This window comes from Somniosus microcephalus, chromosome 16 (assembly GCF_052327205.1).
Source record: "Somniosus microcephalus isolate GS21.2 chromosome 16, FLI_Smic_1.0, whole genome shotgun sequence".
Classification (NCBI taxonomy): domain Eukaryota; kingdom Metazoa; phylum Chordata; class Chondrichthyes; order Squaliformes; family Somniosidae; genus Somniosus; species Somniosus microcephalus.
Window position 1 is genome coordinate 56,558,908 of NC_141002.1, and position 13,605 is coordinate 56,572,512.

The window sequence follows — 13,605 nt, forward strand, 5'->3', positions numbered from 1 at the left end:
CCTCTCAAACATTCTGCTAGACTGGTCTGTCCAGTGCACCCCCCCAGGGAGCAGCAAGGTGCAGCTCCACAATACCACTTGCTCCATGGGGCGCCACCCTAGTAGCACTGTGAATGGCATGGGCATGTGCCCGTAATATTTATATGAATCTTTTCTGATAACTTGGGATGGAGTCACAGCAAGGCCAGGGGGGCGGGTGCCAGATGGAATTTCTAGCTTCAGATATATATAAGCGAGCGGTCTCAAGAGTCTAAAGGTAACAGGCTTGTAGGTGGCGCTGTGCGCATAGCATTTCATGGCCAATCGAATAACAATGGCACTACACCGAACGTTCAATCAAAGTGCCTAAATGAGCACACAGGATTCCAAAGTATCAGACTTTCAGGTAAAAAAGCACAGTACTGGTAATCCATCAAGTGTCTTAGTGAGCAGGAGGAATCAGTCACTGAACAAATGTATCAGCTCTTCCTCACCAAGCACGATGTTGGCTCCCACCGCGCACACACAGCTGAGCTAGATTCCAGCCCCATGCCTGCACGGAACAAGAGATCCAACGGAAAAATACAACACACAAAAAATCGTGCAACACCACCAGTACTGAGCAGAGTTAGTGGCCACCCCTTTTCCCAATGAGTAAAATCAGAAACCTTTCTCCCTCCACCCTGCTGAATATGATTAATGCACTGCAGCCCTCACCCCCAATGAGAAATAATTTTGCTGAAAAAGATTTTGTTTCCACCCACTTCCCCCTGCCGCCACGGAGCAAGAAACGGAATCCAGCCAGAAACATGATGATGTCAAAATATAATGGACCCCCCCACAAAATGACATATCACCGCCCCCGCCTGCCAGTATGTTGCAGGTTTTCTGCTGCCCTTCAATTATCATCCTTTTCATCAATGGCCCCCGGGGTACAGCATCTGTGTCCAGTTCCGACGCAGGCTCTCCACAGCTGTCCCTGCCACCACTGTCTGCTCTTGCTCACTTGTGAACTATGAGCCACCAGGTGAAAACCCAACTATCTGTCTAACAGGACCCACCAAAGTGTGAGCATCTGCACTGGTGCATGGTAAGCATGAGACCTGTGACAGTGCACCCACAGAAGGAATTAGCTCCTCTGAGGATTCATCATTCGGGAGGTCCACCAACTGCTGCTATACATGTGAAGGCCCTGGCGGAGAGAAAAGATATGAGTTAGTACTGGCAAGGTAAGAATATTGCAACTTAGCATTATGAAGATGATCATATTTCACTCGCTGCTAAAATCATGTCAACATGATTGTGGTATAACTTGTGGGGCGCTGATGTTTAATTCTGTCACCAGGTAGATGGGAGGTCCCAATCTCCCCATCTCCGATGGTCAGGGATGCTGAAACTGCACTGATCTCCAGCACTTCCTCCTCTGTAGTTGTCAACTGGAAAATATATGGAGGACCAACTCTGGTTCTCTCCCTCTCTCTCATGTTCTTTGCTTTCTTCTGCAACAGGGAAAAGAACAGACCTATGAGTGACTAATGCCATGTGTTCACCTGATGGATGGAGTGCTTTTTGTGAGGGTGACTATTAAGAGGCATCAAATTGCATAAGGATCAGGGTGAATGACAGTTGTGGATGGATAGATGGGGATGTGTGTAAGAGAATTATGGGTGCGCTTGCAAGGTAAGTGGTTGTGAGGAGTGATGTGATGGAGTAGGCTTGACAAGGTAGAGTGAGTGGGGAGGTGATGTGCACAACAGGATGTAGGTGAACGTGCAACTATGCTCACCTTTCCTGACCTTGTTAGGTCATTAAAGCGCTTCCTGCACTGATGCCAGGAGCGTGGCACAATGCTGCTGCCCTCATTGGCCACCTCCAGCCACGCCTCATTTGTTGCAGCAGCAGGTTTCTTCCTCCCGTTGCTGGGGAAGAGTATCTCTCTCCGGCTCCACAATGCACCCAGCAGTACATCATGCAATGCAACATAAAATCGAGGAGCAGCACTTGACCATCGTGAATCCATGATGAGACTTCACCCTCTCTTGGTTCAAACTCCTAACTCCTGCAAATTCCATCTTTGGATTGGCCCTTTAAATACATGAGTCACGTGTCCGCACCATGACCGCTGAGTGCACTCGATGCCAAACATGGAAGTTATGTTCTAATTAGATGGCTGTGTTAAAAGGCCACAGACCAACATGCTGAAAGTTCTTCAGGATTACCCGCCCGATATTGCACCTCCCCCCGCGCCCCCCCCCCCCACACCTCGGAGTTATTATCGGGGTCATTGATTCCAAGTAGCTGTCCAGTATCAAGAAACCCTGAAGTATCAGTGAAATGGGAAGTGAAACATAATAAGCAAGTACCTCCTCCCCTTCAGTCCTCGACAGTATCCCCCCACACCCCGCTGACTGGTAATTGATGAATTATATTCATTTTCACCAAACCCACCAGCTCAAATTCCCATCCTGTCACAGCTAGCTGTATCTCCCCTTGCAGCCCCCACCCCATAACTGCAACTAGTGTGAAAACATCTCTTTAAACTGCACCACCCTCCCATTTTTAATGCTGCATATAGCTCCACTTGGCGCAAGTACTGAGCAGTGAAGAGCTGGAAGCATAATTCAGTATTTTCCAACCCATACCTGAAGTATAAAAGGGCAATTAAGACCAATAGTATCTCTGATCAATAATACTCAACAACTCTACACCTCCTTCCCAAAATTGTAAGTGTGAAGTGAAATTCAGAAATTTGCAAGCTTTACACTTCATTACTGGTATTTCTTTTTCCTTAGGCCTATTGGCTAATTTTTGATGTCATCTAACTGAATATTACTTCTCACCTGAAATTTTCTCCTGGCAACAAAATATTGCATTCGTCGAATAACTTTCACGGCAGCTCTGTGTGCTTCTGTTAATCTGTAAAACAGTGGGGGAAAAGAATAACATTTAACCTTTTCCTGTGGCATAGTGGGTAAATACACTGGATGGTATGGGACCAAGCCATGTAGTCTGGAAGATCCCATGCACGGTTCTGGGCTAGTTTAACAAAATTAGTGTAGGTATAATTAGCCATAATGCACTCGGGCTAGGGAAGGAAAGAAGGACATATAAAAATAAAATTACACAGATGCCCTTCCCTAATCACTGCCACCAAATAATTTCCCACACTAGAGTTGTTACTATAGGGCTTGTCGATAAAATCCCCATTTAATTTCTCTTAAGTGGAAAGTTGGAGCTGATTTATCACCCACCAAATTTTCTACTCTGTTTATTTAGGTGGGATTTTTTTCCACAGAATAGCTCAAACCATTACTTATAGATGATTATCCAATCAAATATATAGACATGATGCAACCTTTTAATCTGAATGTAGCTTTTCTCCAGGTTTGGAATTAAAGTTTATTGGAACCAAGTTTGAAATCCATAAGGGGCGATTTTAATCCGACCCGCCCAGTGGAAACAGGCTGCGTATTTTACCCACCAATGTCCTGCTTTGATCCCACCACCTTCCATTTTAAGCTGCTCTTTTGAGCAGGTGACAAAGGCACCAACCTGAAGCCATTGGGGCCCCTTTTTAAATATGCAGATCGGGGTCCAATGACATTCTGTTCATTTAAGATATGTTTTCTAATTTCTTTGCGGGGTCAGGAGGAGCAGGAGTGCCCACACTTCCCTCCCATGTGACCCTCCCAAAACTTCCTCCCCGTGATTCACCTTCTTTCTGCGAGCCTCCTATCACCCAAATTTCTGCTCCCACAAGCCGGCCAGCTTCTGTTTCCTACTCATCTCGGGTGGGCAGCTGACCGGCGGCATGCAGATGAGGCCTGGGAGTTAAAATCGCTCGAACCTGACAATTGTGACCTTGGGTGCGTTTAGTACTCCCCCTGCCACCCGCCCACAGTTGAAGTTCCACATATAGAGTCTTCAATGCACAAAGAATAGGTGTTATTGAAATTTAGTGTTAGATTTATAGGATGCATTTACATTTCTTCACTAAGAATAATTTATTGGTAAACCAATAACTATTTCACACATTGCTGTCAATCTTGTCAAAATGATATTGTTATGAATGTGGCTCTGATAAATAATTTATATCTGTCGTAACAATCTAATCTATCTTCTATATATCATGCTAAATAAAACAAGAACCACTGCATAAACTATCACATGACAGATGATTCTGGACATTGGCAATTCTTAGATTATACTGCTGCTGATCTGGTATTTTCAAATATAACATATAATAAAGGAACCTATCACAATAAAGTAAAAATGTGCAGGACTAGAATGTGATGGGCATGACCCTTTTATTCCAAAGAATACATAAAATATTTGTGGCAAGTAAAAATAACTTCTTAAAAATGAAATAACGTTCTATTCCCCACATAATTATTAATTTCAATATCAAGAAAAGTCTGCATGATGTAACAACTTAAAGTGCAAAAGTACCGTGATATAATTTTGAAATATGTAACTTTATGTTTCGCTGTATAGCTTGATTATTTGAGATAACTAATAACATTTGTGATGAGAAATTGTTTTGTTAGCAGAAATCCCCTGCTTACTTTGTTAAGGCAGTGAGTAGCTGAACAATAAGAACTAAAGGGTTCCCCAACTGTTAACTTAACCCTGGCAGGATGGTGATAAGGGCAATACAATCGACGCCATAGAAGGGATTTAGGGGGGGGGCAAATTGGCCAGAGTTCTCACTTCTGATTGATATCCAGTAAAAGTCTGTACATGTAGATATCAGATGAGGACAAGATCTGGTCAGCGGTCGGACCCCTCCTGGCACCCCCAACCCCCCGATTTTTGACTCCCGCCCGCCAGTGGTGAGGTCATTCCCAGTGGCTTCAAGCAGGAACAGTGTTGGAATGTGTTCATCAGTCCCGGGAGTTAAAATCTCCGCACACACTAGTTTACCTCTGGACGCACAATACCCATTCAGAGTAAAAATCGGCCCTAATAAATTCCAAGCATTTGCTTTTATTACACCCAGAGATGTGAACTGCAATTTATCAAACTGTTGCACTAGAATATTAGATGTAATGTATGAAAATTTAGATTTCCATCATGTATCTTGTTTCAAAACCATTTTCACTATTGGGGAGTAGGAAAAAGAAAGCATTTACACAGGTCAAGTGGCTTACATTTAGTAGCTGAGGCAATAAATTTGAATAAATATGTCCAACTGCTGATTGGATGACTTAAGCTTCTGTTCGAATTTTCAATGTGGTTTTATCAGAAAATTGATTGTCCAAAAGGGACTAAAATCCACCAGAAGTGGTGTTCCACCTGACACCTGGGAAGTAATCCCCTGGGTTTTGTTTTCAAGCTTAAAGGAAACCACTGAAGGCTTAAGTAGTAACAGGTGTCGACTGCTAGAGGGAAAAGTGGATTAGACTGGATTAGTGGATGCATAAATTTTTGTTATAGACGACAAGAGTTTTGAAGTGTTTATTGAATTCTGAAGATGGATCATAGTAGCACAGGCAAACTATGTTTAAAATCATGAACTTTATATCAATGCTGTCCAACACATGTTTCTTATTATCCTATTAGCTTTTTTTTAACAATTATTTCTCTTTTTTTCCTCTTATCCTCTTTCACCTTCTCCTCTCCTGAAAGCATTGACTTCTGTTGGTGTATGGTTCCATAGGCACCAGCAGCCCTCTAGTATCTTGTCCAAGTGGCAATATCTTATGTGTGGGCAGAAACTGTATAGTGAGTGTTAAAAGGTGTTAGAAATCCAAGTCTGCCATAGACACCTCCTCAGTTTCAGTGGAAATAGTCGCTCTCATAAATAGTCTGTGCTTCTTACTTTTATTGGTGTTAACTCACGCTGCTTTGTATCTACTTGTATAATAGCATAACCTAGGGGTGTAACAATAGTATCCTCTTGTGATCTGAACTACAGATTCCTGTCTTTCTCATGTGTGATTCTTCAAACTCTACATACGCAAACAGTAGATGAGGCATGGCCAGATACAAATTGATCTCAAAGTAAGCTGAATATACAGAATGGCAGTTATGATTGGACTCACTTAATTCAATCATTATCTTCACATACTAATACAAAATAAAGAACACGCCATGCTTCCCTATATCAGTAGGTCATTTTACCTGACTTAAACAAGATGGGGTTATTTTGGTGAAAGGGTGAAAAGAGGCGCTAAGTGCTAATAAGACATAATTGTTTTAAAGTCTGGTTTTAGCACGCACTTTTAGTCCTAATTGCTGATTACCATAATTTGAACTTGCCTGGAGGTGCTGAAACAGACACCTGCAGGTTTATCTCAAGCGCTGATTAGAAGCAATTTTCATGGAGCAGTATATGTGGGCTCCATGCACCCACTTCCACTGAAGGTGTGGAGTGACACAAAATGGCACATTTCAGGAATAACAACAGAAAATGCTGGAAAAACTCAGCAGGCCAGGCAACATCCATGGAGAGAAATTAAAGTTGACGTTTCGGGTCGAAACTCTTTTTCAAAACTGGAAAGGAAATGAAATAGATTGAAGGCAGGGCTGCAATAGAACAAAAGAAGTAAAAGAGACATTAAGAGGTATTCAAAACCAGACGAGATGGTAATAGGTCAGTGGAGACAAAAGACGGCTAGATTAGGTGTGAAGTGTACTGGCAGAATGAGACGCAGCTGCCATGTGGGAGAGAGAAAAAAAAGGAAAGGGGGGGGGGAAGGGAAGACCCAAAACAAAGGGGTAGAAAAAAATATAAGTAAAAATGTAATAGGGGCCGAGGTTATGATCTGAAATTGTTGAACTCGATATTGAGTCCGGAAGGCTGCAAAGTGCCTAATCGGAAGATGAGGTGCTGTTCCTCGAGTTTACGTTGAGCTTCCGTGGAACAATGCAAGAGGCCAAGGACAGTGAGGTCCGAGTGGGAATGGAGCGGTGAATTAAAATGATAGGCGACCGGAAGCTCGGGGTCACCCTTATGGACTGAACGGAAGTGTTCCACAAAGCGGTCACCCAATCCGCGTTTGGTCTCCCCAGTGTAAAAGAGACCGCATCGTGAGCAGCGAATACAGTATACTAGATTGCAAGAAGTACAAGTAAACCGCTGTTTCACCTGGAAGGGGTGTTTGGGGCCCAGGACAGTGGGAAGGGGGGAGGTATAGGGGCAGGTGTTACATCTCCTGCGCTTGCACAGGAAGGTGCCAGGCGAAGGGGAAGGGCTGTTGGGGGTGATAGAGAAGTGGACTAGGGTGTCTCGGAGGGAGCGATCCCTACGGAATGCTGAAAGGGGAGGGGAGGGGAAGATGCGTTTGGTGGTGGGATCACTTTGGAGGTAGCGGAAATGGCGGAGGATGATCCGTTGAATGTGGAGGCTGGTGGGGTGAAAGGTGAGGACAAGGGGAACCCTATCGTGGTTCCGGGAGGGAGGGGCAGGGGCGAGGGCAGAAGTGCGGGAGATAGAACGGACACGGTCGAGGGCCGTGTCAACCACGGTAGAGGGGAATCCTCGGTTGCGGAAAAAGGAAGACATGTCGGAAGCACTGGTGTGGAAGGTGGCATCGTCGGAGCAGATACGGCAGAGATGGAGAAACTGGGAGAATGGAATAGAGTCCTTACAGGAGGCGGGGTGGGAGGAAGTGTAGTCCAGGTAGCTGTGGGAGTCAGTGGGCTTGTAGTGAATATTGGTCGATAACCTATCCCCAGAGATGGAGACGGAGAAGTCGAGGAAAGGAAGGGAAGGGTCAGAGATGGACCATGTGAAGGTGAGGGAAGGGTGGAAATTGGAGGCAAAGTGAATGAAATTGTCTATTTCGGGGCAAGAGCAGGAAACGGCACCGATACAGTCATCAATGTATCGGAAAAAGAGGTGAGGGAGGGGACCTGAGTAGGACTGGAACAAAGAGTGTTCCACATATCCCACGAAAAGGCAGGCATAGCTCGGACCCATGCGGGTACTCATAGCAACACCTTTGATTTGGAGGAAATGAGTGGAGTTAAAGGAGAAGTTGTTCAATGTGAGAACAAGTTCAGCCAGGCGGAGGAGGGTGGTGGTGGATGGGGACTGGTTGGGCCTCTGTTCAAGGAAGAAGCAGAGCGCCCTCAGGCCATCCTGGTGGGGGATGGAGATGTAGAGGGATTGTACATCCATGGTGAAAAGGAAGCGGTTGGGGCCAGGAAACTGGAAACTGTTAAAGTGGCGGAGGGCGTCCGAAGAGTCACGGATGTAGGTGGGAAGAGGCTGGACAAGGGGAGAAAAGATAGAGTCGAGATAGGAAGAGATAAGTTCCATGGGGCAAGAACAGGCTGAAACAATGGGACTACCAGGGCAGTCCTGTTTGTGGATCTTGGGAAGGAGGTAGAAGCGGGCTGTGCGGGGTTGGGGAACTATGAAGTTGGTGGCTGCGGGGGGGGAAGATCTCCAGAGGAGATGAGGTCAGTGACAGTCTTGGAAACGGTGGTTTGATGTTCGGTAGTGGGGTCATGGTCCAGGTGGAGGTAGGAGGAGGTGTCGGAGAGTTGGCGTTCAGCTTCCGCTAGGTAGAGGTCAGTTCGCCAAAGAACAACAGCACCACCCTTGTCAGCGGGTTTAATGACAATGTCAGGGTTGGATCTAAGAGAATGGAGTGCTGCAAGTTCAGAGGGAGCTAGGTTGGAGTGAGTGAGGGGAGCAGAGAAATGGAGATGGCCGATGTCACGGCGGTAGTTAGCGATGAAAAGATCTAGAGAGGGTAAGAGGCCAGGGGGAGGGGTCCAGGTAGAACGGGAATTCTGCAAGCGGGAGAAAGGGTCAGTCGCGCGGGGGGAAGGCTCCTGGCCAAAGAAGTGGGCACGGAGACGAAGGCGGCGGAAAAAGAGCTCAACATCGTGCCGAGCTCGAAATTCATTGAGGTGGGGGCATAAGGGGATGAAGCTCAGGCCTTTGCTGAAGACTGATTGTTCAGGGTCAGAGAGTGGAAGGTCAGAGGGGATAGTGAAAACGCGACATTTCAGGAGCCCACCTCCCCACTCCTCCTCTCCCTTGCTCCTGCAGCAGCTCGTGCTGTTCCCTGGCCTCATGTCCTCCTCCCATTCCTCCTGCAGACCAAAGGGGACCCCCAGCAAGGTGTCCATGACCAAACACTCCCTTTCTCCTGGTGACTCCTATAAGGTGTCCAATAAGGTGGAGTAGCACAGCACTTACTCCTTTTAGGTGAAGTCCTCAGAGAATCTCTGGAATAAATGTTGATAGAGCTTTGGTGAAGTCTTGACAAACTGTCCCAGAAAGTCTCCCGATGTGTTTCAAAACTCCTCTTCAAACCTCCAGCAGCAACTGAATAGTGAAATGTGAGTATGCCTTTAAGTAGCGCTCGAAATCCTCAGCGATGACTTGTTTACTCCTATTCAGCTGGTCGCTGTTAGGAAAGGGTGTTAGTTCAAGTGCTAGCCAGCAAAATGCCATGCAGCCTCTTTAATGAGCGCTAGCAGGCAATTTAATTGGCAATGAGCCTCTTAACAATCCTCCGGGTGGCTGTTCCAATGCGGGCACCTCAACTCCTTCACCATGATGGCATATTGCGCTAAGCACGGGCTAAACCAGCATTGCAGCTCAAGACCTCAACTTGGCCACCTTGGAGGCTCTTTAGTGCCTAAAGTATCTGGGGAAAATCGTCCACGATGGCTTCAAACTTGACTTCAGCATTTCTAACTGCTTTTGTCACAGTTTTTCTTTTAAAAACCTGACTAATTCCTGGAGGGTGATTTTCAAGTAGTGCCCAAGATGGGTGCGAAGTCAGTGGCGCAGCTGCATTGCCTGCCAGTGCCTATGTGAGCACTAAGCTAGTTTCATGCCCTGGCCTCACCAGCGTGCCTCCAGTGGGTGCCACACTGCAGCATTCTGGTTTTGGCTGGTCAGGAAATTGACCGGCTGTCATGCCAGGGGGAGGTGATCCTGGGAGGCCTTGAATGGGCCAGCAGTGGGCAGTAAATGATAATTCTAAAAGGTCTAAGAGTTTTAAAAAAACAAGCCTGAAGGCTTTGTTTCATAATGAGAGGAGCATTCGTAATAAGGTGGATGAATTAGCTGCGCAAATAGATGTAAATGGATATGATATGATTGGGATTACAGAAACATGGCTCCAGGGTGACCAAGGCTGGGAACTCAACATCCAGGGGTATTCAATATTCAGGAAAGACAGGCAGAAAGGAAAAGGAGGTGGGGTAGCATTGCTGGTTAAAGAGGAGATTAACACAATTATAAGGAAGGATGTTAGTTCTGATGATGTGGAATCCATATGGGTAGAGCTGAGAAATACCAAGGGGCAGAAAATGTTAGTGGGAGTTGTATACAGACCCGCCAAACAGTAATGCGGAGATTGGGGATGGCATTAAACGGGAAATTAGAGACGCGTGTAATAAGGGCACAGCAGTTATCATGGGTGACTTTAATCTACATATAGATTGGGCTAACCAAATTAGTAACAATACTGTGGAGGAGGAATTCCTGGAGTGTATACGGGATGGTTTCCTGGACCAATATGTCGAGAAGCCAATTAGACATCAGGCATTCTTAGACTGGGTATTAGAAACATAGAAACATAGAAGATAGGAGAAGGAGTAGGCCATTCGGCCCCTCAAGCCTGCTCCGCCATTCAATGAGATCATGGCTGATCATCCAAACTCAGTACCCTGTCCCTGCCTTCTCCCCATATCCCTTGATCCCTTTAGCCTTAAGAAATATATCTAACTCCTTTCTTGAATATATTTAATGAATTGGCCTCAACTGCCTTCTGTGGTAGAGAATTCCATAGGTTCAACATTCTCTGGGTGAAGAAATTCCTCCTCATCTCTGTCCTAAATGGCTTACCCTTTATCCTTAAACTGTGACCCCTGGTTCTGGACTCACCCGCCATCAGGAACATCCTTCCTGCATCTAGTCTGTCTAGTCCTGTTAGAATGTTATAAGTTTCAATGAGATCCCCTCTCATTCTTCTAAACTCCAGCGAGTATAAGCCCAGTTGACCCAATCTCTCCTCATACGTCATTCCTGCCATCCCAGGTATCAGTCTGGTGAATCTTCGCTGTACTCTCTCCATGGCAAGAACACCCTTAACACCCTTCCTCAGATAAGGCGACCAAAACTGCACACAATACTCAAGATGTGGTCTCACCAAGGCCCTGTACAACTGCAGCAAGACATCCTTGTTCCTGTACTCAAACCCTCTTGCTACGAAGGCCAACATACCATTTGCCTTCTTAACCGCCTGCTGCACCTGCATGCTTAACTTCAGCGACTGGTGCACAAGGACACCCAGGTCTCGTTGCACTTCCCCTTCTCCCAATCTATTGCCGTTCAGATAATAACCTGCCTTCCTGTTTTTGCCACCAAAGTGGATAACCTCGCATTTATCCACATTATACTGCATCTGCCATGCATCTGCCCAATCACCCAACCTGTCCAAATCATCCTGGAGTTTCTCGGCATCCTCCTCACAGCATACACGCCCACCCAGCTTTGTGTCATCTGCAAACTTGGAGATATTACATCTAGTTCCCTCGTCTAGATCATTAATATATATTGTGAATAGCTGGGGTCCTACGACCGAAGATTCACCAGACTGATACCTGGGATGGCAGGAATGACGTATGAGGAGAGATTGGGTCAACTGGGCTTATAGTCACTGCCTGCCAATCAGAAAAAGACCCGTTTATTCCAACTCTTTGCTTCCTGTCTGCCAACCAGTTCTCTATCCAAGTCAGTACCTTGCCCCCAATCCCATGTGCCTTAACTTTACACGCTGATCTCTTATGTGGGACCTTATCGAAAGCCTTCTGAATGTCCAAATACACGACATCCACTGGTTCTCCCTTATCTATTCTACCAGTTACATCCTCAAAAAATTCCAGTAGATTAGTCAAGCACGATTTACCTTTTGTAAATCCAGGTTGACTTTGTCCGATCCTGTCACTGTTTTCCAAGTGCTCTGCTATTACGTCTTTTAAAATGGACTCTAGCATTTTCCCCACTATTGATGTCAGGCTTACCGGTCGATAATTCCCCGTTTTCTCTCTACCACCTTTTTTGAACAGTGGGGTAACATTAGCTACCCTCCATTCCATGGGAACTGTTCCAGAGTCTATAGAATTTTGGAAGATGACCAGCAATCCATCAACTATTTCGAGGGCCACTTCCTGAAGTACCATAGGATGTAGATTATCAGGCCCTGGGGATTTATTGGCCTTCAATCCCGTCAATTTCCCTAACACCATTTCCCTACAAATACTGATTTCATTCAGTTCCTCCCTCTCATTAGACCCTATGTTCCCTGACATCTCTGGGAGGTTATTTGTGTCCTCCTTTGTTAAGACAGAACCAAAGTATGTATTTAATTGGTCAGCCATTTCTTTGTTCCCCATTATAAATTCCCCTGATTCTGACTGCAAGGGACCTACGCTTGACTTCACCAATCTTTTTATCTTCACATATCTATAAAAACTTTTACAGTCAGTTTTTATGTTCCCTGCTAGCTTACTCTCATACACTATATTCCCCCTCTTAATGAATCCCTTTGTCCTCCTTTGTTGAATCCTAAACTGCTCCCAATCCTCAGGTTTACTGCTTTTTCTGGCCAATTTATATGTCCTCTCCTTGGATCTTATGCTATCCCTAATTTCCCTCGTTAGCCATGGTTGAGTCACCTTTTTTGTTTATGTAATGAGAAAGGAATAATTAGCAATCTTGTTGTGCAAGGCCCCTTGGGGCAGAGCGATCAGAATATGATAGAATTCTTCATTAAGATGGAGAGTGAAGTATTTGACTCAGAGACTAGGGTCCTGAATTTAAATAAAGGAAATTACGATGGTATGAGGCGCGAGTTGGGTAGGATTGATTGGGGAATGTTACTCAAAGGGTTGACGGTGAATAGGCAATGGCAAACATTTAAAGATCGCATGAATGAACTACGGAATTTGTTCATCCTCATTTGGCATAAAAATAAAACAAAAAGGGTGACTCAACCATGGCTAACAAGGGAAATTAGGGATAGCATAAGATCCAAGGAGAGGACATATACATTGGCTAGAAAAAGCAGTAAACCTGAGGATTGGGAGCAGTTTAGGATTCAGCAAAGGAGGACAAAGGGATTAATTAAGAGGGGGAAAATAGAGTATGAGTGTAAGCTTGCAGGGAACATAAAAACTGACTGTAAAAGCTTCTATAGATATGTGAAGAGAAAAAGATTGGTGAAATCAAGCGTAGGTCCCTTGCAGTCGGAATCAGGGGAATTTATAATGGGGAACAAAGGAATGGCAGACCAATTAAATACATACTTTGCTTTTGTCTTCACAAAGGAGGACACAAATAACCTTCCAGAGATGTCGGGGAACATAGGGTCTAATGAGAGGGAGGAACTGAATGAAAGCAGTATTTGTAGGGAAATGGTGTTAGGGAAATTGACAGGATTGAAGGCCAATAAATCCCCAGGGCCTGATAATCTACATCCCAGGGTACTTCAGGAAGTGGCCCTAGAAATAATAGATGCATTGCTGGTCATCTTCCAAAATTCTATAGACACTGGAACAGTTCCCATGGATTGGAGGGTAGCTAATGTAACCCCACTATTTAAAAAAGGTGGTAGAGAGAAAACGGGGAATTATAGATCGGTTAGCCTGACA

The 13,605-nt window shown here is 45.2% G+C and overlaps 1 protein-coding gene across 1 annotated transcript in view; it reads right to left on the bottom strand.

Annotated features, from left to right (window-relative positions):
* The window catches only part of LOC147106200 (potassium voltage-gated channel subfamily KQT member 1-like), a 793,335-nt gene that overhangs the window by 429,467 nt on the left and 350,263 nt on the right, over positions 1-13,605 (bottom strand). The window contains exon 2 of the mRNA XM_086009092.1: positions 2,820-2,895. Coding sequence (XP_085865218.1) covers positions 2,820-2,852 — 33 coding nt within the window. The 5' untranslated portion in view covers positions 2,853-2,895. The remainder of the gene's footprint in view (positions 1-2,819; positions 2,896-13,605) is intronic.